This window comes from Priapulus caudatus, unplaced genomic scaffold (assembly GCF_000485595.1).
Source record: "Priapulus caudatus unplaced genomic scaffold, Priapulus_caudatus-5.0.1 Scaffold457, whole genome shotgun sequence".
In the NCBI taxonomy this organism is placed as follows: domain Eukaryota; kingdom Metazoa; phylum Priapulida; class Priapulimorpha; order Priapulimorphida; family Priapulidae; genus Priapulus; species Priapulus caudatus.
In genome coordinates this window covers 40,213-64,354 of record NW_014577518.1, presented here as the reverse complement: position 1 = coordinate 64,354, position 24,142 = coordinate 40,213, and the positions used below count along the sequence as shown (strand labels likewise).

Here is a 24,142-nt window from a genome sequence, read left to right as displayed (position 1 = left end):
AATGAATTTTAATTTGATTTGAAATTCACCCTTCTCCTATTATAACATCAACGTAGTATCATAATTCTTTCTGATACAGTTAGGTGCAGAATTCACCACACTACAGCAGAACTGCCTTTTCAGTCTATCCTTAAATAAATCTAGCACTGAGAAAAACATTTTTATTAGAATGGGTGAGAAATTTCACTCAGATTTACTCATCAACATTTATGCATATAAATTTTATACTTTACTTGGCGCATAAAAAAATAATCACTTGGTTCCAATAACTACTTCATAGTAGTACCTCCCCAAGACTGTTGTTGAGATGTTATAAAAGACGCAATTTTATACCATAGATTAGCTCACAGGACATACATTTAATAAGTTCATTGTGAGGTTATGTCGGGGTTACGAACGTTTAAACAGCTGCAAACGCCAACTGTTTTGGGTCACTAAGGTGTGAGCAAACATGATAAGAGTTGCAGATCAAACAGATCGTTTGACCATGCTTGCCAAAAAACACCTATAACCTAGTATTAGGATCAGACGCGTGCTCAGAAATAAAATGAAATCCGACGAGTGAAACTGACGTCTTCAGACTCTGAAAAGTCTTACTGGAGTATGAAAACATATCAACTACGATTACCGTCGCTCTAATCTCTAAACAACGTAAATATATACATGGTTCATACAGGACTGAAAATTCTTCTACTTTTCAACGAAATTTTATCAGAAATTCAAGGACAATTTATCGGACATTTTATCGGAATTCATACACAGAACAAAACATACCTGGATTAATTTAATAACCCCATTCTTAATCACTGTCACCTCTAAAACTTACCTGGATCACATTAATAAACCCTTCTAAACACTGTCACTTCTACAACATACCTTGATTTACTGACTTACTGTAATTATTTGTAATCATCATTTAACTGTCTATCGTGTCTATAGCTTTTTAAGCTCATTTAACCCAATTTTTATTGAGGTTTGCACATTATTGATGGTACAAAATTTATTTTTATTACAGGCAAGGATTCTTTCTAAAAATTCAAGGACATTTTCATGAAATTCAATGACTTTTCAAGCACAAAATCAACATTTACTAAATTCAAGTACTTTCCAAGGACTCCCCTCAAATTCAAAGACTTTTCAAGGACTGTGCGAACCATGTATATAGCTGACGAGAAATATGACAAATAGGTCGAAGCAGAGAGCGAAATCAGCAGGCATCAGCTGCGCGCTCGACCAGCACGCCTCTGCTACCTCGAGGCTATTGTCCATCAGTCTCCGAGAAGCCTCAACGCTAGCTCCTCATCCATTTCCAGCGGAAGTCCCGTATCCATGACCTCCCGCTCTTCCTCGCTGCCACTCTCCGACTCGCTCTTCTTCCGCCGTTTACGCGCGCGTCGCGCCTGCTCGCCCGCCTCGCTGGCTTCCTCCTCCGACTCCGAGGAATCGTCGTTTCTCCTTGCTCGTACCCTGTCGGGATCGGGAAGCCAGGATAAGTCCGGGCCGTCGTCGTCCGACCCGCTCACGTCCAACATGGCCGCCGCGCCGCCGTCGTCCCGATTCTTCCTGTCGCGTCCGGCCCGCTCCTTCATGCGCTTCTCCCGGTGCTTCTCCTTGACTTTCTGCCGGAACGTCTGCCGGTCGATGCGGTCTTCCTCCTGCATCCGCTGCCTCGCAACCTCGATGTCGATTCCGCCCTCGTCATCGTCGGCAGCAATGTCAACAGCAGCGGCGACCGGCTTCTGGAGCGTGTCGCGTGCGACGCCGTCGTCGTCGAACGTGATCTTCGAGTTGACGTGGATCTTCTTCTTCTGCACCTTTCGCGCGAACGCGGCCTTCGTCACGATGCGCTCTCTCCTGTGTCGCGCGCCCTCCTCCTCCTCTTCCTCCCCGCCGCCGCGCGACACGTCGAGCCAGCTCTTCACCGTAAGCAGTTCGTCGCCGTCGCTGTCGGAGTCCGCGGCGGCGAGCGACGCCGGCTTCCGGAATCGGCTCGCCGCCGCCGCTGCTCCTGGCTTCGGCTTTCCTAGGCGATTAGATTCCCCGCCACTGCTGGAATCGCTCTCCTCGGAAGCGAACGCCGCCGCGCCGCCGCCGACTCTCTGCTGCTGCTGCTGCTGCTGCTGCTGCTTCTCGTACTTGCGCAGGAAGCGTATGCGCGGCGTGACGGCGAGGCCGAGCGAGTTTGCGTACGCGTCCGTGTCGAGCGCGCCGACGACGAACACTGCCTTGTCCTTCATCAGGAAGACGGACTTGAGGTAGGAGACGAAGCAGCGCTTTGCACTCTCCTTCAGATCGACGTCCTGCGCGCACAGGCTCTCCAATTTCTTCTGCAGGTCGAGCTGCCTCTTTGGGTTCACTTTGATTTTGTTGATGGGTATCTTCTTCTGTCGCAGCTGCTCGATCATGGTTTCCTCCTCGGACGGCATGAGAACCAAGAGCGACTCGCCATCCTTTTCAAACCTGCAATAAAAGTGAGGCTCATATTAAGGTGAGCATTTTTATAAAAATGTCATTTCGGGAAAAATACTATGTGGACCGTACAGTTTTTAGGTGCTTCACATAAAATTTGACAAGCCGTGGCAGATGTCGTTACTCTACTTATAGTCATAGATGTAGTAATATAATTTTAAATTTTGATGAGACTAACACCATTTATTAATATTAGGAGATTCGGGCTGAAAATTTCAAGAGATATTTTATCCAGAAAAGTGCACCTGTAGGGGCAATGACCTGTTTAGATGTGGGTTCTAAAAATGCCAGGTTCAGCCCTATAATCTCACGCTACGCTCAGGTTTTTATTTATGACCCACTGTGCCCTGCTTGTGTACATAAACGTCCAGCCTGCTAATATTTCACACATTTGTGTAAACAGAATTGAGGTACAAGCAATTTGGTGGCCAAAAAATGACCTATAACATAACAAAACATAGGATTTTTTGACACAAATAGTAGCTATAGGCCATCTATATGCCTACATGCCAATCGCAACACTAGGAGTACATCACATAGAAGTTTAAAACATACTGCAATCACATTAGTTTTTCCTGCCAAAATGTTGCACACAACATTCGTAAGCACATACCCCGATCAAGTTAGGGGGCCTCTACTACATCTCAAAACAAGACTAACTCTCTACGCAACACTGGAAACGAAACAAAGACGGGGGAGATGACCGTGGCAGGCATGCCTCACCTCGCGGTCCGGCCAGCCCGGTGTATGTATGTGTTCGCGTCCTCGGGGCAGTCGAGCTGCACGACCCAGTCGACAGCGGGGAAGTCGAGGCCGCGTGCAGCGACGTCGGTCGCGAACAGCACGGCGTGCTGCTTGCGGCAGAACTCGTCGTAGACGGCCATACGTCGCAGCTGGTGCAGCGTGCCGTACAGCGCCAGCACGGACACGCCCGGCCGCAGCCGACAGAACGTCTCGTACATGTACTTCACCTGCCGAGGGAAACGGTCGGTCGCAGTTTGTACGCGTACGGCAGACAACTGACAATGATCATTCGCGGTCGCGTGATCGCTGTTGAGTGTAGAGGCCCCAGTCACGCCCAGTTTTATGACGATAAATGGGCGATCATTCGCGATTGCGCAATCAGTGTTTGAAATAGCGGCATATAGCCCAGTCCGGCTGATAACTCTTCAGCAGGACTGGCTAATTTTTATGGAATTTACAATGGGTTATGTAGTAGAGATTCAAGATCTTCAATATCGACAATCAAGATTTTCGATATCAGGACTGGCTTTCAGACTTATTTCCAAGACTAATGTAATACACATATAGTAATATACGATCAGTTGGAAGCGTAATCGAATATAAGCAGTTATAAATGTTGATTGTCAATACTAGATATTAGGTATCAGACGAGACAATCGATCATTCGCAGAAACCGCTGAACGCTCAAACGCTTGCGCACCTGCTTGCAGCTTGTCATGAAGACTAACGACTTGCGCTTCAGGTGCGACCGCACGAACGAGTAGAGCAGGTTGAACTTGTCGCGCAGCGTGCAGACGACGTAGCTCTGTGCGAGCGTCGCCGGCGTGCTGTACGCGGCGTGCTCGTGCGCCGACACGTAGATGGGCCGCGCGAGGCTGAGCCGCGCGAGCGCCGCCACCGACTTGGTCTGCGTCGCGCTGTAGAGCAGCGTCTGCCGCTCGGCGGGCAGGTTCGCGACGATCGCGTTCATCGTCTGCTGGAAGCCGAGGTCGAGGATTCTGTCGGCCTCATCCAGTACGAGCATCTGCGGAGGCGGCGAGCGCAAATACACGGGAGCCGCGTTACACTCGGTTTACCGAGGCACGTGCAAACTACAATTATGTGACTAATAATATAGATAATAATAATAATAACGTTGATGATGATAATGGTAATAATAATAATAATAATAATGGTAATGATGATAATGACGATAATAATAATAATAATAATAATAAAATCTTACACCTTAAAAGCTTGTCACCTTACACAGCATCGCTAGATTTACTTGTTATGTACATTACGCTGTTTATGAATATTTGCCTTTTAAAAATTCAAGTATGATACTATTTGTTTCCATGATGAAATAGTTTATATTTATATATATATATGTACATATATGCGTTTTATGATTTACCTGTAAAGAACTGCAATCAAACAGGTGATTTTCATCCATGTGCTGTAACAATCTTCCAGGTGTACAAATCATAATGTTGCACCTCTGAATCCTTTTCATCTCAAACTTTAGGTCTTTGCCACCTTAGTGAAAGAACAGAAGTACAAGAACTAATCATTTGTTACAGATTGATTTACAGATGTTTATTATATAACTTCAAACAGCTTATCATTATAAAACAAATGAACTAATGAATATTTTATGTAATTTTTTTACAAAAGTATCTATAGCTAGTTGCAGTTTTGCTTAAACCCACTAAACTAATACGTTAATATAAAGGATTAAAATAATAATTCATTACCTATGACTAATCCAGCAGAGAAATCATGCTTACTCCCAACCTTACGCAAAACTTCAAATATCTGGTATGCCAGTTCTCGGGTTGGTGTGATAATCAGAGCGCCAATTCCCCATAAGGAAGACCATTTCTGTCTAAATAATTAAAAATTACGACCAGTTAGTTGAAAAACAACTACATTTCTTGTCAACACCTACCTATATATATATATATATATTAGTATTATTACCTAAATGTTTTGGTTTACAGCATCATACACATGATTTGTCAGTAGGAGTCAATTTAGCCACCATTATGTTCCACAGGTGGTCATGTAAGATTAGCTCCAATTGAGGAACAAGTCGGAGAAAGATACAACATGTAAAGATACCAACTACTTTTTAAGTTTCTCTTTAAACACATGAAATATGTACTTACTTTGGCTAAACTGAATAAGCACTAGCAACTATGTATTCTATCAAGTCATGTATATATATGCCAGTTTTTATATATCACATTTAGTATAGACTGGGCAAATAATTTTGGAAATCTTAATTTTTGTGATGTATTCTTAAACTAAAAGTTATAAAACTAAAATTAATACTTCTCATTGCTGCACTGAACGCTCAAGACAAAACTCTTTGTACACTTTTAACACATCTTTAATATTAAAATGGAAGTCTATAGGACTTACTTGTAAAGATTTTCTAAGATCGGCACCAAGAAAGCTATCGTCTTCCCACTGCCTGTTTTGGCAGCACCTAAAATGTCATGTCCTTGCAAAGCCAGACCAATCGATGCCCTTTGGATCTCTGTAGGATTTACATAGTTGGATTCCATGAGTCCTTTCTGTGTTTTCCATGACAATGGCAGATCCTAAACATTCACATAAATTTCAATATGTAACTTTACAAAATGAATGATGGGCAATGTAAAATCTCTCAACTGTTAAACTGCATGACCACTACACCCTCCTGGGGTTTCTTATCATTAGATGTTGTGTAAAAAATGGGTTCATTTATAAAAAGTTTACATTTGCCTGATCATTACATCATTATTAACCATTTTTCAGTACCCAACAGTAAACTGTGTTTATAATGAAACGATCATGCTATTGTAAAAAAAATGGTATATGGGCTAACATTGTATAAATTCATACCATATTTAACTAGAAAGGGCAGTTGTCGCCAACTACATGTATCCCCCGTGTTCTCCCCAAGATGTGTAAGTATACGAAGTTTGGTTGCACTATGTCAATTAGAGGCAGAGTTATAGAGCAGAAAGAAAATATAATGAAGGTCAAGGTCAATGTCAAATAAAGGTTGCAGTGACCTGGTTTCGGTATGCGACACACCTTCTCCCCAAGATGTGTAAGTATACCAAGTTTGGTCGCGCTAGGTCAATTAGGAGCCGAGTTATAGAGTGGAAGAAAAATATGATCAAGGTCAAATTCAAGGTCAATTAAAAGCCGCAGTGACCTGGTTTTGGTACGCGACACACATTCTCCCCAAGATGTGTAAGTATACCAAGTTTGGTAGCGCTAGGTCAATTAGGGGTCCGAGTTATAGAGCAGAAAGAAAATATGATCAAGGTCAAGGTAAAGGTCAAATAAAGGTCGCAGTAACCTGGTTTTGGTACGCTGCTCACCTTCTCCCCAAGATGTGTAAGTATACCAAGTTTGGTAGCGCTAGGTCAATTAGGGGTAGAGTTATAGAGCGGAAAGGAAATTCTCTGCGGCGGACGGCGCGGGAGACATGAAACCATAGTATCCCCGCCGACTTCGTCGCGGGAAATACAATAACATTAATTACTCAAAATGGGTGTTGTTTCATGTGATCACTAAGGAAAGTTGGTTAACATGGTGTAAATTAATATAATACTTAATGATAGTGATTAATGAACCCTACTGTTGCATCAGGTAATCACTTGAAAAGTTATATGTGGATAAAGATCTAGTTATATGTGGTAATCACCTAAGTGCTACATTTTTAGGATGAAATTATTGCTAAACTAAACATGTCATGTCTGAGTATTAAGCTGGTAAGTGAACCTATTAAAATAATACTAAAATTGCTAGAGAGCATGACACGACTGTGAACCAGAAAGAGGATACACGGTTCTCTCTCCCCTCTCTCTTTCTTTCAGTCTGTTTCGCTTACTGCCTCTTCCTCTCTTTCTGACATACACACACGTACGCACGCACGCACACACACACACACTACATCTCACTTTCCCCTTTTCCAACACTACCTTCTTTCTCTTAACAAAATGCATTTTGCTGTTAACTAGTAGGGCTTGTCCCTTTCTTGCTTGTAATATAATAATGTACAACCACAAGAGTTGCTTATGATTTTTAAATGTCTGTATCCAAATGTACGTCATGCTAGACTTTAGGACTTCGATTTTAAATGGTGTACTTAGCACAGTAGTTTGATTGGTGTTAAGAATTTGATTAAGCATATTATGGTGTGGGTAAGTAGTAAGGCTAACGGTTAGTTAGCAGTAGTTAACGGTAGCAGCCAATTATTAGAGCCCGTAGGGTCTATGTCTCCCTGGGTACTGCCGGAACGTACCCTGGGTACGATCCGGTATACCGGAACGTACCCTGGTACTATCTAATATGCCGGACCGTACCTCGCCTACTCCACTAACGAGTCGCCTACGCCTACTCCCTAACCCTAAGTTACCATATCAGATAGTTACAAGGGTACATTCCGCTATACCGGACCGTACCCAGGGTACGTTCCGGCAGTACCCGTACCCAGGGAGACATAGACCTTATCTGCATTATTAGAGGGTTGACCGTTGGGTGATTAATGACGGTGAAGGGGTCGTTGTCGCATAGGGTAATATAAATTATAATGCTAGTCTAGAGAGTCGCCTACACCTACTCCCTAACCCTAACCATATCAGATAGGTACATATATGTAGTAGTACTATATAGTAGTACTAGTAGTACCCAGCGGTATCCCGATATCCGCGGGATAGTAGATTCTTGTGTTGGATACCAGATTTCGATGCCGGGATAGTAAAAAAAAAATCGTCAAAATCGAGATAGTGGTTGTTGAGTTATCAACTTTATACGGCAGCGCATCTGAGCGAGTGCGGGTAGAGCAAGTGCGCGCGATCCGAGCGGGCTCATGCACCCTTATTACTATGCCACACTAGCGTTACTACGTTATACATGCAGCAAGCATAGCATATTTGTAAGCGCAAGCGTGGCCGATGTTGATCATAAATGTGATGTGTATACATTGTATCAAGCGAACCAGACAATGCGTCCTTAATTACAGGGTTTCGTTTATATCGTACATCCAAGTCCACCAAAATTTATAATTTACATTACAAACCGTGAATTTTTCGATTTTCTTTGGATCTATCTGTGGGTACTGTGCAGTGAGCTTTTCAATTTCTGCGTCTTCCTTTTTCCATGTGCTAGTACGCTCCGTAAATCGCTTGTCATTATCACGTGATATCTTATCTTTTCCGTTTTTGTCAAGTTTACGATTTTCAGTAGACGCACGTTTCTTGTTGACAATCATGTGCGCATCCATCTTGAAACCCATGCTCTGCTACATGATACCAGACTGAAATAACCGATCCTGGGAACATTTTCTCTCGCAAGGCGGCGCCTTTGTAAACGCCGCCACCGATCTTTTGAAGGTATGACCATAGTGAGCAGACAGTCGAAACCGATCCCATTACGGTACAGCCGCGTCCACATGCCCTATATATATATATATATATTTATATATATATATAGCTCTCATCATTATTATACTGTCTCTAGCTGATGTACATTACATAAAACAGTTATAATAATCTTTATTTACACCTCGTAGCTATTTTTCATTGGGTTATCATACCGTACACGAAAACGTCACGGCAAGAACACCAGGAACTCGATCATATACGTTGTTTCAGCATGGTTATTGTAAAATTACACCGTGTCATGTATAACCTACGATAAGGATGCTAGCTGTGTCAGTGGGTCACCCCGTCACTCTAACCACTGGCCAGTGTGCATTGTCGCTGGCAAACTCTGAACCTTTTGGGTCGCTCGTCATGTGTACACTAATACATATAGGTCAATACCGCTCACGGCGATGGGAAGTAATCAAAACATTTAAACGAATTGCATTAGCGTGCATTAATTAAAAGCAGGAAATAGAACCTGGGTCAGTCGGAAGCAGTTGCTGCTTTTAAGCACTGCGCGGCACGAGTTGGCAGAAGTTCCTTAGCAGAGGCCTGATAGCACAACCGAGCTCTAGCGTTCACGTGTTATTTTACATATATATCATATCGAGGCCGCGAGGAAAACATGAATTCATTTACAGTGTTTGCTATACTGGTGCATGCTGTTCTCGTAAGTTTAAGCTATAGTTCTAATTAAGACGTATCGTCAGAGAGATTTAATCATAACTAATGTTACAGCGTGATATGCATTGGTTTATAATTTAGGTGGAGACAGAAATGTTGTGGGAGAAAAATAGGGAGCGAGCGCAAGAGAAAGATAGAGAGAAGGGGAGTTAGAGAAAGAAAGAGAGAGAGAGAGAGAGAGAGAGAGAGAGAGAGAGAGAGAGAGAGAGAGAGAGTGAGAAAGAGAGAGCAAATTATAGTCTGATGAAATGTGGGAAAAGGATGAGAGAAAAAGAGATGACGACGGTATGTAGTATACGGACTCTATATGAACGTATGAAATTAATACGGCGTAATCATGCTGCTCTACCGTTTGTGTTACAGGTCGTCACCGTGTATGGTCAATACGGGGGCTATGACGACGACGGGAGCGGAGTGAGCAAATGGAATAAGAAAGGGGTAAACCCGTAAACTGGTTATGTTTGTGTATTGACCGTCGTGAATCCGTGCCACACGGCTATAGGTTATACACACATCGACGTCAACCCCACTAGCGGAAATCTGTAGGTTTATATTCGACCTTTTGTCTTTGCTTAGCATGGTGACGACTATTACCATTACAACCACAATCAGAAGCACAATTCATACGGAGCAAAAGCGGACTACGGTGGAAAGGGAGAAATTCATCTGAATGGAAAGAAGTCAAAGAACTGGGGCAAGGGAAAATTTCACTTCAGCAAAGGAAAAGGTATGCCATAGCGAGTGAGGTCGATCAACATATTCATCTATTAACGAAACCAACTTTACAAACGACCGTTATGAAATGCGCGCGCGTGTATGTGCGCGCATGTGCGTGTGTGCATGCGTGCGTGTGTGCGTGTTGCATATGAGCGCGCGCTCTTGCTCTCTGCTTTCTTAGAAGTTCGTGAAACATTTATACTTACTTTTTCAACATGTTATGTTTTCTTACAGGCACGTACAATTACGATAACTATCACAAGGATAAAGGAGGGCAAAAGAAATATTATGATAATGGCTATAAGGCACATTATGGCGGCAAAGGAAACTTTTATGGAAAGGGAGCGTACAATAGCTGGAATAAGCACGCCGACATGCACTACAATAAATACTTCCATTAAGTGTTTAAGCATAGCTCAAGATATCGTAGACCAGCGACCAGCTGCTTTTCTATAGAGTAAATAAGTCGAGCTCTAATATATATTTGTGATGGGAAAGAGGCAGATGTAATGGTAAACAATCGAGAATTAAATAGTAAGATAAAGCAGAGAATAAAGGGGTGTAGAGAGAGGATGAAAGAGAGATAGAGAGAGCGAAAACGAGAGAATAAGAGGGAGGGGGAGAGCGAGAGCAAGAAAGAGGAGAAGGAGAGGTTGTGAGAAACTTGTCATTATTGGTCGTGTTAATAAGTATAACTATAACGTCAACGTAACTATGCTAAAACTAGTTGAATATCATTATTGTACGTCATCATCGTGTCAAAATCTTTGTCGTAAGAGACCATTGTAATGCAATTCATTCAATGTTGTGCTCAACTTTCTTTGTTATTGTTATACAAATAAACGTTGCAATCGTAAAAATACATATATCTGTTTGCTTGATTAACCTACGTAATCTATAACAACGTTAAAACATCAACGTTATGTGTCGCTTTAGACATTTAGCGCTTCTTTTCAAATTCTATATACACTATAGCAGTAACATCATCACAGCTTCTTTACTATACAAAGAATATGCGATACGTGGCATTTGATCCCACAATGAAGAGATTCTTTATGCTTCTCATTATTCGAAGTTTACCTCGATGTACATTATAAAAAAATATAAAACGGAAAAAATGTTACAGACCTAGATAAATATGTGGGTTTACATAAATATTCCAAGTCCATTCTTGGCCGTTCCATATTCATTTCCTTCTTGGCACTGAACGCGGACGACGTTAGCGTTAGACTAATATTGAAAATATATAAGAAAAACCTGATTAATTACATTTTGATTCCGTCCCAGGGGAATTTCACATTTATACAAACAGAACATAGGGAATAAAATCAATATGTATTCAATATGCCCCCCCCCCCATTAAGACTCATTAGAGTCTTTGTTGGGTGTTGACACACATGGTGCACACGCACACGCGCACGCACACACACACATACACCCACACATACACATACACACACACACGCGCGCGCCCGCCGCACACACACACGCACACGCACACAAACGGACATGTCATGCATACGCACACGCACGCGCACACAGCCGCACCCGTACGAACACACACGCTTGCACATGCATACGCACACGCACGCGCACACAGCCGCACGCGCATATGCATACGTGCACGCACACGCACATGCACACGCTCACGCACATACACAAACACACGCGACTACAAACGCACACGAACACGCACGCGCGCACGCACGCGCGCACGCACGCACTTACACATACACACGCACGCACGCACACGTGCGCACACGCACACACACGTACGCATACACACGCGAACATGCAGCTGTGACTCTATATATGCGTAACGTGATCCAATTTAAACATAGTACTACTCCTATACGTTAGCAGTAGGCGTCAAATGTGTTTTACACAGCACACTATATCAAGGGCGTCAACAGCTTCTTAAAAGTGGGGTGGGGGGGGGACATTTTGAGGGAGCAGAGCAACCGAGCGAGGGAGCGGAGCGACCGAGCGGGGGGAGGGGGGCAGAGGGGGGAGGGAGCGGAGCGACCGAGCGGGGGGAGGGGTGAAAGGTGATTTTTGCCCTCGTCCCACGGTAAAGACTTTTTATTTTTGGGTATTAAAAACAGGCGTTTTAATGCATTGTAGAGTAAAAATCAAGCAAAGTTTCTGAAGCTGCAAAATTAGTAGTTTATACAGAAAATACAGAAATTTACTTTAGATGCTCTGTTGTGTGATCTGAGGCAATTTCCAACGATTCTCATTTATTTTTTTAAAGCATACACCTTTTCAAGATTACTCTCATTTTTGAAAAAAAAACTTTTTTTTGTAAGATTTAGATAACAATAACTTTGTAATATGGAAAATTCTTACCTCAGAACTTGCCAAAAATCTGCCTACAACGGTCTTCTGATCTGATAAACTCCTCGGCAATTCTCTGTGGGCTCAATGCTGCTAGACGATCACGATGTACATGGCAAATTATGAGGTGGTTAAGGCGTTGCTGTGTCATCGTGCTACGTAACCAGGTTTTCAGTCGCCTTAGTGCGCTGAATGACCGCTCAGCTGTGCACGAACTTGCCGGGGAGACAAGCAGAAGACTGATCAACCGTTTGGAATTTCAGATTATCGTACAAGGTGGTTACAAATTATCGTCTGGGGGTGGAAATAATATTTCCCATGCGGCTGAACAGTCAACTAAGCTTAAAACACGCAGAAACAAGAAGAAGGAAGTGCTTTTCAGTCATGGTTCTGATCCCAAAAAAGTGGGGGGACAAATGATATGATGTCCCCCACACTTTTGAAAGTGGGGGGACATGTCCCCCCTGTCCCCCGCCTGTTGACGTCATTGCACTATATACATGTAATGACTGCATATACTCACATACCAACAATAGGAGTTTATAAGGATACTTTCATCACTATTTGACAATACCGTGATTTATCACAGGATACCATTTTGTTGTTACGTTTTCGCAAGATAAAGGACCAAATAATTATATTAAGACATATACGGAAAACACCACTCTAACACAGATGTAACATACTTAGAAAAGCGGAATAGGGACTACTAACGAAGAATTTCCATGACTGATTAAAAATTTGCTTGACGCTGAATCTAATTAATGAATTTATAGATCATATATAAGCAAAGGAAATTCACCGCTACAACTCTATATGATTCTCTCTGTCGTCGCACTGTTATACCAGAGATGCAGAATAGAAGAACAGAGACAGAAAGACGAATAGATAAAAAAGAAAAGGTAAAGGTAAAGCAGAAGATAGAGAATGGAATCGTCTATTCTATATCTATGATTATTGGTGTTGTCATATTATTACACACATGCATAAAAACGCAGCGTATACGCTGCCTATTACATACGAAAAAGCATTGCGCAGGCAACGTGACAGCTATATCAATCAGTACGATCTAATCGCACACGGACATGCACGCACGCACGCACGCACGCCCGCCCGCCCACACGGACACACGCACGCATTATTTTCAATTTTTTTCGTGTTTTTACGAAACGAACTATACGGCAGAAAGAAATCCCCTATATAATAAATTTAGAAATACGCCATTAAAAATCACTGCTTTCAACCAAGCAGCTGTTTCGTAACTGTAGGCCTACTGAGCGTGAGCGTTCTACGCGAATGAATTATTGTGAGCAATTAGATTAAATTACATTCAAACATCTAACAAATAGATGCAGCACAGTTTATGTCATCAGGTCAGGCGGGGCAACCTACACTGCAAACAACGCGTAATATAGAGCCCCGCATTGTTTTTCGGCAAAATTGTCAAACTATGGCAATATTTATGCATAGGATTAAGCCTGCATGGCCAGGTTCCGTAAAGAAATAGGTGAAAATAATCAACTAGCAAACATGGTTACCCACGTAGAATAAACATGAAATTTTCAGACCGTTAAACTCGGGTCACTTCAGATGTTTCTGGTGTTATATAAATGGCTGCACCGGTTTCACACTACTACCTTTATCTAGTTGCGCCTGACGCAGACACTGTCGCGCCCGCTGAGAGGGAAAAGCTTGCTAAAATATGAATATCGTAACGTCGCTTCTATCCGTATTGGTCACGCTCTTTGTAAGTATTACTTATTTTGTTGTGTCAGTCAAATGCCTTTGAGTTATAGCTTATGCGCATTTACGTGGTGATATGTACGGCCCGCTAAGGTAGATATGTGCCCGATGCGAAACTGGTTCGAATAAATGTTGAACGTGAGATGTCAGAGCAAAATTCCAAGGTTAATTTATCAGCTATTATTTATATAACCGACATTTAGCCTCGACAGCCTACGGTCACTTGAGCGGCTACATAATTATGCATAGCGAGTCGTTTCTCGTATAGTTGTCCTGCGTTATGAGTGAACACGCTCTTAATAAAAATTATATTAAAGAGGTAAATTACCTAAAAAAATTATGTCTGGTAATTATCTACACTTATATCAGTTGCTATACCGAAACATACTTACCAATTGAGTTTTATAAGTTAACAACAAGTGTTGTTATTGAGTTTGCCATGTATTGCTATAGGATATATATATATATATATATATATATATATATATATAGCCTGGATATAGTTTAGTTAATATGTGTTACTCTTTCAGGTGGCTGGCGTTTCGGCGCAATACGGAGGGTATGGAAAAGGTTACGGCAGAGGAAGGGGCAGAGATCACGGTGGCTACGGTGACGATGGTGGTGGAGTCGGCCGCTGGGATAAATATGGGGTATGCAGTACGACTTCTATAATCCATACAGATATCCGCTGCGCGTCACCAATATATAACCCGATTCATAAATTTCAGTAACGCTTGAAAGTAAAAAAAAAGAAAATCACGTAAAACATGTAAAATGAAATAGTTTTTAGTTCGATTTATAATCGAATGTTTCCTTTAATAGAGCGGCAACGATTACTACAAGTACTGGCACAAGCAATCCCACAATAACTATGGCGATAAAGTTGACAAGGGCGGACAAGGAATGATATACCTGAACGGAAAACAATCTAAGAACTGGGGCAAAGGCAAATTCTACTTCAGCAAGGGCGACGGTATGAATCTATTACACACGTGCGCACACACACGCGCGCGCGCTATATGTTAGTCGACTATATGAGTATTTATATATTCGTATTATTCTGTGTATTTTCTCAAGATATAATGTCGTCTTTGCTCTTCTGGCTAACAAAAAACTCGATTATTTATGCGCTGTCTTTCAACAGGCAAATACAAGTACGATAACTACCATAGCGACAAAGGAGGTGACAAGAAATACTGGGATAAGGGCTTCAAGGCCAATTACGGCGGCAAGGGTTCCTTCTACGGGAAGGGAAACTATAAGAGCAACAACAAGTACGGAAAATATCACAGCCAGAAGGAGAGTCACTAATATCGCCGATAATAGTTTTTTTGATAAAAGTGCTTCATAGACTAATAATAATAGCATGTTAATGGGGTGAAAATCTTTATTCGAATAGCATAATACGAGCCGTTTCGGTAATTACAAGTAGAAGCTTTGCTGATGTGAACGTGTGAATGTGGAGACGTAAATCTCATTCATCCATATGTTTGAATACCATATATGGTCTATTCGTCTGTATACGGGTGCCTGATAATGCTGCGCTGTATCATGTATGCATTTGTTCTTATACAACAGTTGAATGTTTACACAATAAATTATGTTAATTGTATTCATCTATTTTGTGATGGTCATTTTTTCCCATATGTGCCCTATCTTTTGTATTCTGCCATTTATTAATAATATGCGCCAAGTTTATAGTGTTCTTTCACACACACATACACACACACACACGCGCGCGCACACACACACACGCCGCACGTATGCACGCACGCACACGCACGCACGCACGCACGCACGCACACGCACGCACGCACGCACGCACACACACACACACACACACACATATATATATCCTTTCCGGGTCCTTTCCGTCCAACACTGATATTGATAACTTATAGCTTTATACAACCTGTAGCTTCTCCTGACAATAATTGTCTCGATATTTAAAAAAATGTTATTTATTAATTTATTAATTTAAAGACGGTACATTTGCAACAGATATGTCAACATGAGCTTGCAAGCTCCTCACCGTCAGTGCAGTAAAAGGATACAATTCTTAATTAAAAGTGCTAGTCTAACAACGTAACAAGCGACGGTACCAGGGCAGCTAAGCTAGGTACCCCTTACTAAAATTAATTCGCGGTCACTATGGTGTAACATTATACAATGGAGCATTGGACATAAAAAATAATATCAACTTATGAGGAACACTGACGTATTCGTACAGAAAACGCAGGTACTGAAATTTAACAGGAGAAAACAATAATCACGCAAGGATACTAAAATTATGAGTCGTGATAAAATTAGAGTTGATGATTCGTATCAGTCCATGTAGGTAACACCGTGTGTGTGTGGGTTGGTGGGGGGGGCATCAGCAGCACATCGCACATCCACATGGTGGACCTGACCACGATCTTAGAAGCGCCTTGAAGGTCTTGAGGTCTGTAGCCTGACGGATGTTGCGGGTAGGTTGAAAAAGTAGAAGTGCATGGTTGTATGTAGGAAAATAAGCCTCATGTCCGTTAGATACCCTATTGTACGGTATCATCACACGGCCACAAATAAATAACCATTAGTCGGTGACATACATAGTTAACTTATATCTATGATATACGTGCTCTGCTATAATCTATGGTACGATCGCCTGGTGCGGTAACTGGAAGATGACGCCACTGTCGCATATATCACTACATGTGTCTGGATACAAATGGCAACCGGGGTGAATCATCACTTGTAATGAACTAATTTCTCACCACATCCGTGTGTATGTTTGTAGTTTTCTCCGCAGCTGTTAACACTATAGGATAACTTGTTCTTTATGTAAGTTAGTGCTTTAAATGCGTGTACATTGAGTGTGTATATCGCGTGAAAAGTTTGCCTGGCTACGTTATATATCTGTGTTACATGTTGACCCACCCATGTTGGAGTGCCTGAATACCGTTGCCGACTATACATAACTTCATAACTGCATAAGTACGTAACAGATCAGTTTCCGATGCCTGATACTTTATCTTCCATTACTTACTTGAGTTACGTTTACTATGGTTATAGGTGTGTGGTAGGCAGTGCATATAACATTTTGTTGTGCGTTTAACTTTAAAGTTTAAGCGAATCTAGTGACTATCCCGAAATTTGCGTACCGGGTAGGCCCTATATTTGTTCTAAAATATTCCAAGTGTGACCTCGACCTAGCCAACTTGAGGACCCGGTATTTTGGTGATGGGCCTAAGAGTAAGTTGGGTTGATGATACTTTATGTACCAGGGTCATAAACTGGGCCTGAGCCTTGCCCAATGTGCATTATTTTTAATACCGTACTTTTTGTGCTAGGTCTATGCACATGTCATTATTTCGGTTCAAGGATAGAGAACATGGGTCCCAATAAAACCAATGTCATTTACATCAATATAAATATAATATTATATCAATATAATAGGTTAGGGTTATGGTTAGGGTTATTGTTAGGGTTAGGGTTAGGGTTAGGGTTAGAATTAGGGTTAGGGTTAGGGTTAGGCACATTGGTTTTATTGGGACCCATGTTCTCTATCCTTGGGCCGTTAGGGCCAGGGTTAGAATTAGGGTTAGGGTTAGGCACATTGGTTTTATTGGGACCCATGTTCTCTATCCTTGGGCCATTATTTCTATAGGAGTGTTTCACGTGACGTCATAGATCACGTCACGTGTATTTGTTATGTGTCATGGTTGGCAGAAGCGAAGCGTGCTGCTTTATATTTACAGATGAATGACCACATGTTCTGATAGAAAGTGCTGTTTATGTAGTGCACGTACACGTGCGTGCTGCGTGCGTGCGTGCATGCGTGCGTGTGTGCGTGTGTGCGTGTGAACCTACACGTTCGTACGTTCGTGTGCACGTACACGTGCGTGCGTGTGCACGTACACGTGCGTGCGTGTGCACGTACACGTGCGTGCATGCGTGCGTGTGTGCGTGCGTGTGCACGTACACGTGCGGGCATGCATGCATGCGTGCGTGTGCAGGTACACGTGTGTGCATGAGTGCGTTGGTGCGTACGTGCGTGTGTGTACAGACCTGTACACGTGCGTGTGTGCATGCATGTGCACGTAGACGTGCGTGCGTTCGCATGTACACCTGCGTGCGTGCGTGCGTGTGTGTGTGCGTGTGTGCGTGTGCACGTATACGTGCGTGCGTGCGTGTGTACGTACACATGCGTGCGTGCGTGCATGTGCACTGACACGTGCGTACATGCGTGCGTGCGTGCGTGTGTACCTACACGTGCATGCATGCGTGCGTGTGCACGTACACATGCGTGCGTGCGTGCATGTGTGCGCGCGTGTGCAGGTACACGTTTGTGCGTGCGTGCGTGCATGTGCACGTACACGTGCGTTCGTGCGTGTGTGTGCACGTACATGTGCGTGCGTGCGTGCGTGTGCACGTACACGTGCGTGCATGAGTGTGTGCGTGCGTGTGCACATATGCGTGCGTGCATGCGTTCGTGTGTGCGTGTGTGAGCGCATGTGCATGTGCACGTAGACGTGCGTGCGTGCGTGCGTGCGTGTGCACGTACACGTGCGTGCGTGCTTGCGTGTGCACGTACACGTGCGTGCATGAGTGTGTGTGTGCGTGTACACGTGCGTGCGTGCAAGTGTACGTACACGTGCGTGCGTGCGTGTGAACTTACACGTGCGTACATGCGTGCGTGCGTCCGTGTGTGTGCACGTACACGTGCGTGCGTGCGTGCGTGTGTGCGCGTGTGTGCAGGTACACGTGCGTGCGTGTGTGCGTGTGCAGGTACACGTGTGTGCGTACGTGCGTGTGTGTGCAGGTACACGTGCATGCATGTGCATGTAGACGTGCGTGCGTGCGTGCGCACGTACACGTGCGAGCATGAGTGTGTGCATGAGTGTGTGCGTGCGTGCGTGCATGCGTGTGTACGTACACGTGTGTGCGTGCATGCGTGTGCTTGTATCGAACAATATCACGCATTTGCTTGCTGCCAACAGTTAAACTGCGCATGTGCGCATATGACGTCAATGTTTATCAACATGAAACACTCCTATACATTGTCATTAGGAAAGTTTATATTTTTACCTAGTTATTCAGCACATGTTATTTACACCATCTATGGTCGATACTAGTCGGGAACATGCCAAGCTCGCAGTTGTTTAATATTGTTGTCTCGTTGCCCGGCGTAGAGACTACAATGCACACCCAAACATATAGGCCTATAAGTATAAGCTGCCCCACCCATGTACATTTAAAGCTGCATGTTGTTATGTGATATTGGTGAATCACAAAGATCAAATAGAACTTAATTTTGTCTTTAGAGCCAGATTCGTTGTACACATTCTCTGTACGTATCAACTCATTTGTTACATATATTCCGCATTATTTAGAATCAAACACTGCTCTCTAATACTGTTACTGTTCATACAGCCAAGGTGTTTATGCTAATATGTTTATATGGCATGTGAGTATCTGCGTGAAACATGACTTACAACAATCTGTAAATGTATTTTAAATATTTTTGTCAGTTAAAGCCGCACAATGTGCATCCAAACGCTAATTTCTCCAGTACTAGACTAGCAAATACTTTGTGGCATGCATAATCACACTACCTTATGACAAAATAAACTCTAATTCCTCCCATTTCACTGCGTGTTTGCTTAAAACCCACAAGAAAGAGGTGAGAAAACTGGCATTCTGGCGCCAACGCTGACTTGTTTGCCAAACAATTTAGCCTCGAAGTTGTTAGGTGACATCACATGTTTTTATCTTTGCTACACTCGTACCGCTGTACCGCAGCACTGCTGCACGGTTGCTTGGGAGAGCAACACGAAACTGTCAACAACATCGGAGAATTTGAACAACATTGGAGGTATTTTCAAATGCCTTATATAAGACAACGTGCAGTGAAATGGGAGGAACTAGAGTTTATTTTGTCATAAGGTAGTGTGATTATGCATGCCACGAAGTATTTGCTAGTCTAGTACTGGAGAAATTAGCGTTTGGATGCGCATTGTGCGGCTTTAAATGATTAACCAGTTTATGGTTGAAGGTTGTGAAAAAGTGGTGCCATGTTTGCATCGTTGTGCAATAGACATTCTGTGTAAATGATACTAAATACTGTTTCACAAAATAATTGTTTTACATCACAAAAACGGAAACAAAACAAACAATTACGCAAGACTGGCTCTCGTCAGTTGAAGTGCGTGCGAGGTACTTTCCCCCAACAATGTTTGTATTTATAGTGTGAATGAGTTCGTTTTGCATGTGCATTTAAAAGATTAATTTCTACGTATTAGCTACTGATTATAGGCCTACAGGATTCATATAATTGAAATTACATGAAGCTGGCATATTCCAGTTAACCTCACATTAATGTTGAATACCTAACTGAGAGAAGGGAAACCGAGTCATAGAGTTCGTTGGGCGGGGGGAGGGGGGTTGTTATTTGGAGTCGGTTAAGGTTATTAGTTTGGGGTCCCATATTTGTAACAGGGCAACTGAGGCATGTCTGTTAATTGTAGTTTCTTAATTTACCAGTAAGTAGATTACTGGAGTTGGAATTGAATTGAAACAGAAATTACCGATTAATGAATTAGTTGAAATTGGTTAATGCATACTAGGGTAGAATCTAATTAAAATTGTGTGGCAAAATGTAATCAATCAGCCCTGTGTCATATATAATAAATTCAACATTTTCAGGCCCAAAACATCCAAAGGGGGAGACAGCAGGATAACAGTAATGTCGTCGCAAGGACGACCTATCAAGTGTGTTGTCGTTGGTGATGGAACCGTTGGTAAAACATGCATGCTGATTTCCTACACAACCGACAGCTTTCCAGCCGAATATGTGCCGACAGTGTAAGTTGCTTTTATGTTTAAACAAGCAGCACTGGTAATAATGGGTGCTCTGTAAAAGTGACTGCACATAAATCTTCTCCTTAAAGATGTAATCACATATCATTGTTCCTATGAGCACATTGTTATGCGGGATGGTATCACGGATCCTAGAACTTTTTTTACACCATCAGATCAAGTGGGTGGCTGCCACCTATATTACCCAAGTTAAACACACTTAGAAAGGTTCAAAACAATGGTCTACAATACGTCAATTTTGGTGTGTGTGTGTGTGTGTGCGTGCGTGCGTGCGTGCGTGCGTGCGTGCGTGTACTTTGATTGCTTTAAATATGTTGTGGTTTGAATCTTATATAGGATAATGTGAAATACGTGCGGTTTTCAGATTTGATAACTACTCAGCAGCGATGATGTGTGATGGTATCCCTGTAAGCTTGGGATTGTGGGATACTGCAGGGCAGGAAGACTATGATCGGTTACGGCCGCTATCTTATCCACAAGTAAGTTTTTATCAAATGTGGTTTAGACACACTCTCGTGCATGCACACCCAGAGAGCGAGAGAGAGACAGAGAGAGAAAGAGCTCGTTTAATTAGATAATGCCTCCATGTGTACATTCAACATGATTATTAATTGTAGATGATTGGAGCAAAATTTGAAAATTTTACAAGGTAGGGAATTATATCTGGATTGATTAAACATGTTTGATAAAATTAGGTACCAAATATATTCAGTTAGTGTTTAGTCACCTGCCAATTGTTCACTAGTCATTATATAATTTTAGTAATTACTCTGAATCTGTTTCAGACGGACGTTTTCCTTATATGCTTTAGTATAGTTAGTCCTTCATCTTTTGAAAACGTGACGACAAAATGGTATCCTGAGATCAAACACCATTGTCCAGAAGCACCGATTATATTAGTAGGTAAGTTGTGCAGTTACTGATGGTGTAGGTAATGTCATGTTTTTGTGTTCTGCTAAATCACTTTACGTTTACTTGTTTGACGTGTTAAATGTATAGGGCCAGTACTAAGAGCGAGCAGAATCACTCATTTCCCCCACCCTCCACCATAGAGAAGGAAAAATGGCAACACTGTGCTGTCAATAGTTTTAGTAAGATCTTTTATCAAAGAAATAAAGAGAAGCAAAGGGCTAAAATATATTTAGTTAATAAACTGGTAAATATTCAGAGGTATTGTAAGCAAATAGAGTGAGAAAATCTCAATACAAAACTAGACCATTGGCAATTGCATATCTGTCACCAAAACAGGTTACACGGCAATGAAGACGGTGAAGCAATATTTTAACACATTTATTTTCATCAGAAAAATCAGGATAAATTTTTTTCATCATGTGACTGATAACTATGAACGAATTGAAATGATTAGGTGGTACCAAGCAGTAGTGCTGTCCCGATGATCGATTATAATCGAAATTCGATCGATTATAGTCTCAAATTCGATAATCGATTATGAAAACAAATAATCGATTATCGGAAATACCAGAACAAACAAACAAGGAACTGTACTCACGATGTGTGAATTGATATGACAAGTAGAGCACAAGTCCTGCAGGGGCCCGTTGTCAGAAACATCGTAAAGTTAATGCTAATGTTAATGCTACGATAACACTTACGACTAATGTTAATGCTACGATAACACTTACGACTAATGTTAATGCTACGAGAGTAGCGTTGACAGAAACACATCGTAGCTACGACACTTACTTACTATAATAAAGAACAAGTCTTGTTCATGTTTGTTTAAAATTTTTAATGTTTTAATAAAGGCATTTAAACCATTTCTTTTTAAATTGATTAAATACGGTATAGGAACAGACATTGATATACATACAGCAACCTTCACAGAGTTAATACATGATCATAAAACATGATAATATTGAATGCTATGTATAATTGTATATACAAAGTAAGATTAAATTAAATCTATGCTATTATTAACCGATTATCCGATTATAATCGATTATCGATCGGTTACGGGAAACCGATAATCGATTATGAAATTCCAGCCGATTCCCATCACTACCAAGCAGATACAAACAAGCAAACTAACAAAGAAACTTTTAAGCTTAGAATTGCTTGTTGACTCTAGGCAGATATGACTCACTCTTGCAGCACTCTTGAATTGACACTCAGAAGTCGTGTGCATGTATCTTGTCCAGAGGAGTGTGAGTGTATACAGATCATGGGCTGGTGGTTGATGTCACTCGTGTGTGTGTGTGTGTGTGTGCGTGCGTGCGTGCGTGCGTGCGTGCGTGCGTGCGTGCGTGCGTGTGTTCGTGTGTGTGTTTGTGTGTGTGAGAGAGAGAGAGAGCCTACACAGTGCAGGGCTGCTGGGTGTACTGTGTGTGAGTTTACAATTCACAGAGCCATTGCTGGTGGGTGAAGTGTGTGGGGTAACAGAGCAGCATTTGGTGTACGGGCATGAGATCTGCTTGCTAGCACATCTGGTTGGTAGTGTCATTGGCAAAACACAAGCCGTGTTTGTTTACGATAAACGATTTTGACTGAATGGACCGTGTGTTGTGAAGTTGAGCACGACAGGCTGTACTATATAGGCGTTGATCCTAGTGATGCGAAGAAATTTATGTGTAGAGTATACGTAATTATAATAGGAGAAATTTTATTTGATTTATTTTTTGACTAGCTTAAATCGCAAAATTGAGGAAAAGAAACCGCTTATCTAGGCTTTGAGGTTTTCTACATTTTCTCTTGAGAAATGTTTTGTGTTCAAGTATTCTGTGCTTTTAAATTATCGTTTATCCATGCGTGCAATCTAATAACTTGCAGTAGCTATAGCACAGACATGCCAGTAGTGACTCTAGGATAGACTGGTTCTGATGCGATGCATAGCACAAAGTGTGCACATATGTTGTATATGTTGGATCAGTCTATCCAAGACTGGCAGTTAATCGGCAGTGCAACTATAAGAAAGGTTTTCTTCTATATTCTTTACTGAATTCTGTGACTTTCAGGGCTACAACTGATCAAAAACCGTCACCACAGACAGTGCACATTGCAAATCTCATTATTGGCTGCTGCATTCTCTTCTCTGCTTTTAGCTTCAAGATTGTATGTTGTCAAATAGTGGCTCCAAATAAACTTAAAGTAAACTACCACAATTTATATTTAATATATCACATATATCAGCATCCAGCTAGAGCTGTAGAAACTGCACAGTA

The 24,142-nt window shown here is 42.1% G+C and overlaps 3 protein-coding genes across 9 annotated transcripts in view; 2 read left to right on the top strand and 1 right to left on the bottom strand.

Annotated features, from left to right (window-relative positions):
• Nucleotides 1–1,088: 1,088 nt before the first annotated feature.
• LOC106810613 (probable ATP-dependent RNA helicase DDX10) lies at nucleotides 1,089–8,522 on the bottom strand. Its single transcript, XM_014814028.1, has 7 exons — nucleotides 8,276–8,522; nucleotides 5,620–5,801; nucleotides 4,950–5,080; nucleotides 4,610–4,731; nucleotides 3,914–4,237; nucleotides 3,193–3,440; nucleotides 1,089–2,460 (listed from the first exon to the last, which is right to left on the bottom strand). Exons 1-7 carry the CDS (start codon nucleotides 8,489–8,491, stop codon nucleotides 1,269–1,271), a joined length of 2,415 nt encoding a protein of 804 aa, XP_014669514.1. The 5' UTR covers nucleotides 8,492–8,522; the 3' UTR covers nucleotides 1,089–1,268.
• Nucleotides 8,523–9,185: 663 nt separating this feature from the next.
• On the top strand, nucleotides 9,186–10,875 carry LOC106810609. The gene is made up of 4 exons (XM_014814015.1): nucleotides 9,186–9,291; nucleotides 9,669–9,743; nucleotides 9,882–10,032; nucleotides 10,257–10,875. The coding sequence occupies exons 1-4, from the start codon at nucleotides 9,247–9,249 to the stop codon at nucleotides 10,421–10,423; spliced, it is 438 nt and encodes a 145-aa protein (XP_014669501.1). The 5' UTR covers nucleotides 9,186–9,246; the 3' UTR covers nucleotides 10,424–10,875.
• Nucleotides 10,876–16,799: 5,924 nt separating this feature from the next.
• LOC106810611 (ras-related C3 botulinum toxin substrate 1-like) overlaps nucleotides 16,800–24,142 on the top strand; it is a 13,841-nt gene continuing 6,498 nt past the window's right edge. The window contains exons 1-4 of one of the 7 annotated variants that reach the window (XM_014814017.1): nucleotides 16,800–16,925; nucleotides 20,790–20,948; nucleotides 21,328–21,442; nucleotides 21,749–21,866. In XM_014814017.1, coding sequence (XP_014669503.1) covers nucleotides 16,924–16,925; nucleotides 20,790–20,948; nucleotides 21,328–21,442; nucleotides 21,749–21,866 — 394 coding nt within the window. In that variant the 5' untranslated portion in view covers nucleotides 16,800–16,923. The other 6 variants (XM_014814018.1, XM_014814020.1, XM_014814022.1 and 3 more) reach the window with 6 other exon arrangements.

Excerpts from the sequence above, each read along its gene's own strand:
- LOC106810613 (XM_014814028.1), bottom strand. The coding sequence starts at position 8,491 with ATGGGTTTCAAGATGGATGCGCACATGATTGTCAACAAGAAACGTGCG. Across the intron at positions 5,081-5,619 it reads ATCTTAGAAAATCTTTACAA|ACAGAAATGGTCTTCCTTAT; the intron begins GTAAGTCCTATA and ends TTAATTATTTAG. Across the intron at positions 3,441-3,913 it reads TCATGACAAGCTGCAAGCAG|GTGAAGTACATGTACGAGAC; the intron begins GTGCGCAAGCGT and ends TTCCCTCGGCAG.
- LOC106810609 (XM_014814015.1), top strand. The coding sequence starts at position 9,247 with ATGAATTCATTTACAGTGTTTGCTATACTGGTGCATGCTGTTCTC. Across the intron at positions 9,744-9,881 it reads GCAAATGGAATAAGAAAGGG|CATGGTGACGACTATTACCA; the intron begins GTAAACCCGTAA and ends GTCTTTGCTTAG. Across the intron at positions 10,033-10,256 it reads TCACTTCAGCAAAGGAAAAG|GCACGTACAATTACGATAAC; the intron begins GTATGCCATAGC and ends GTTTTCTTACAG.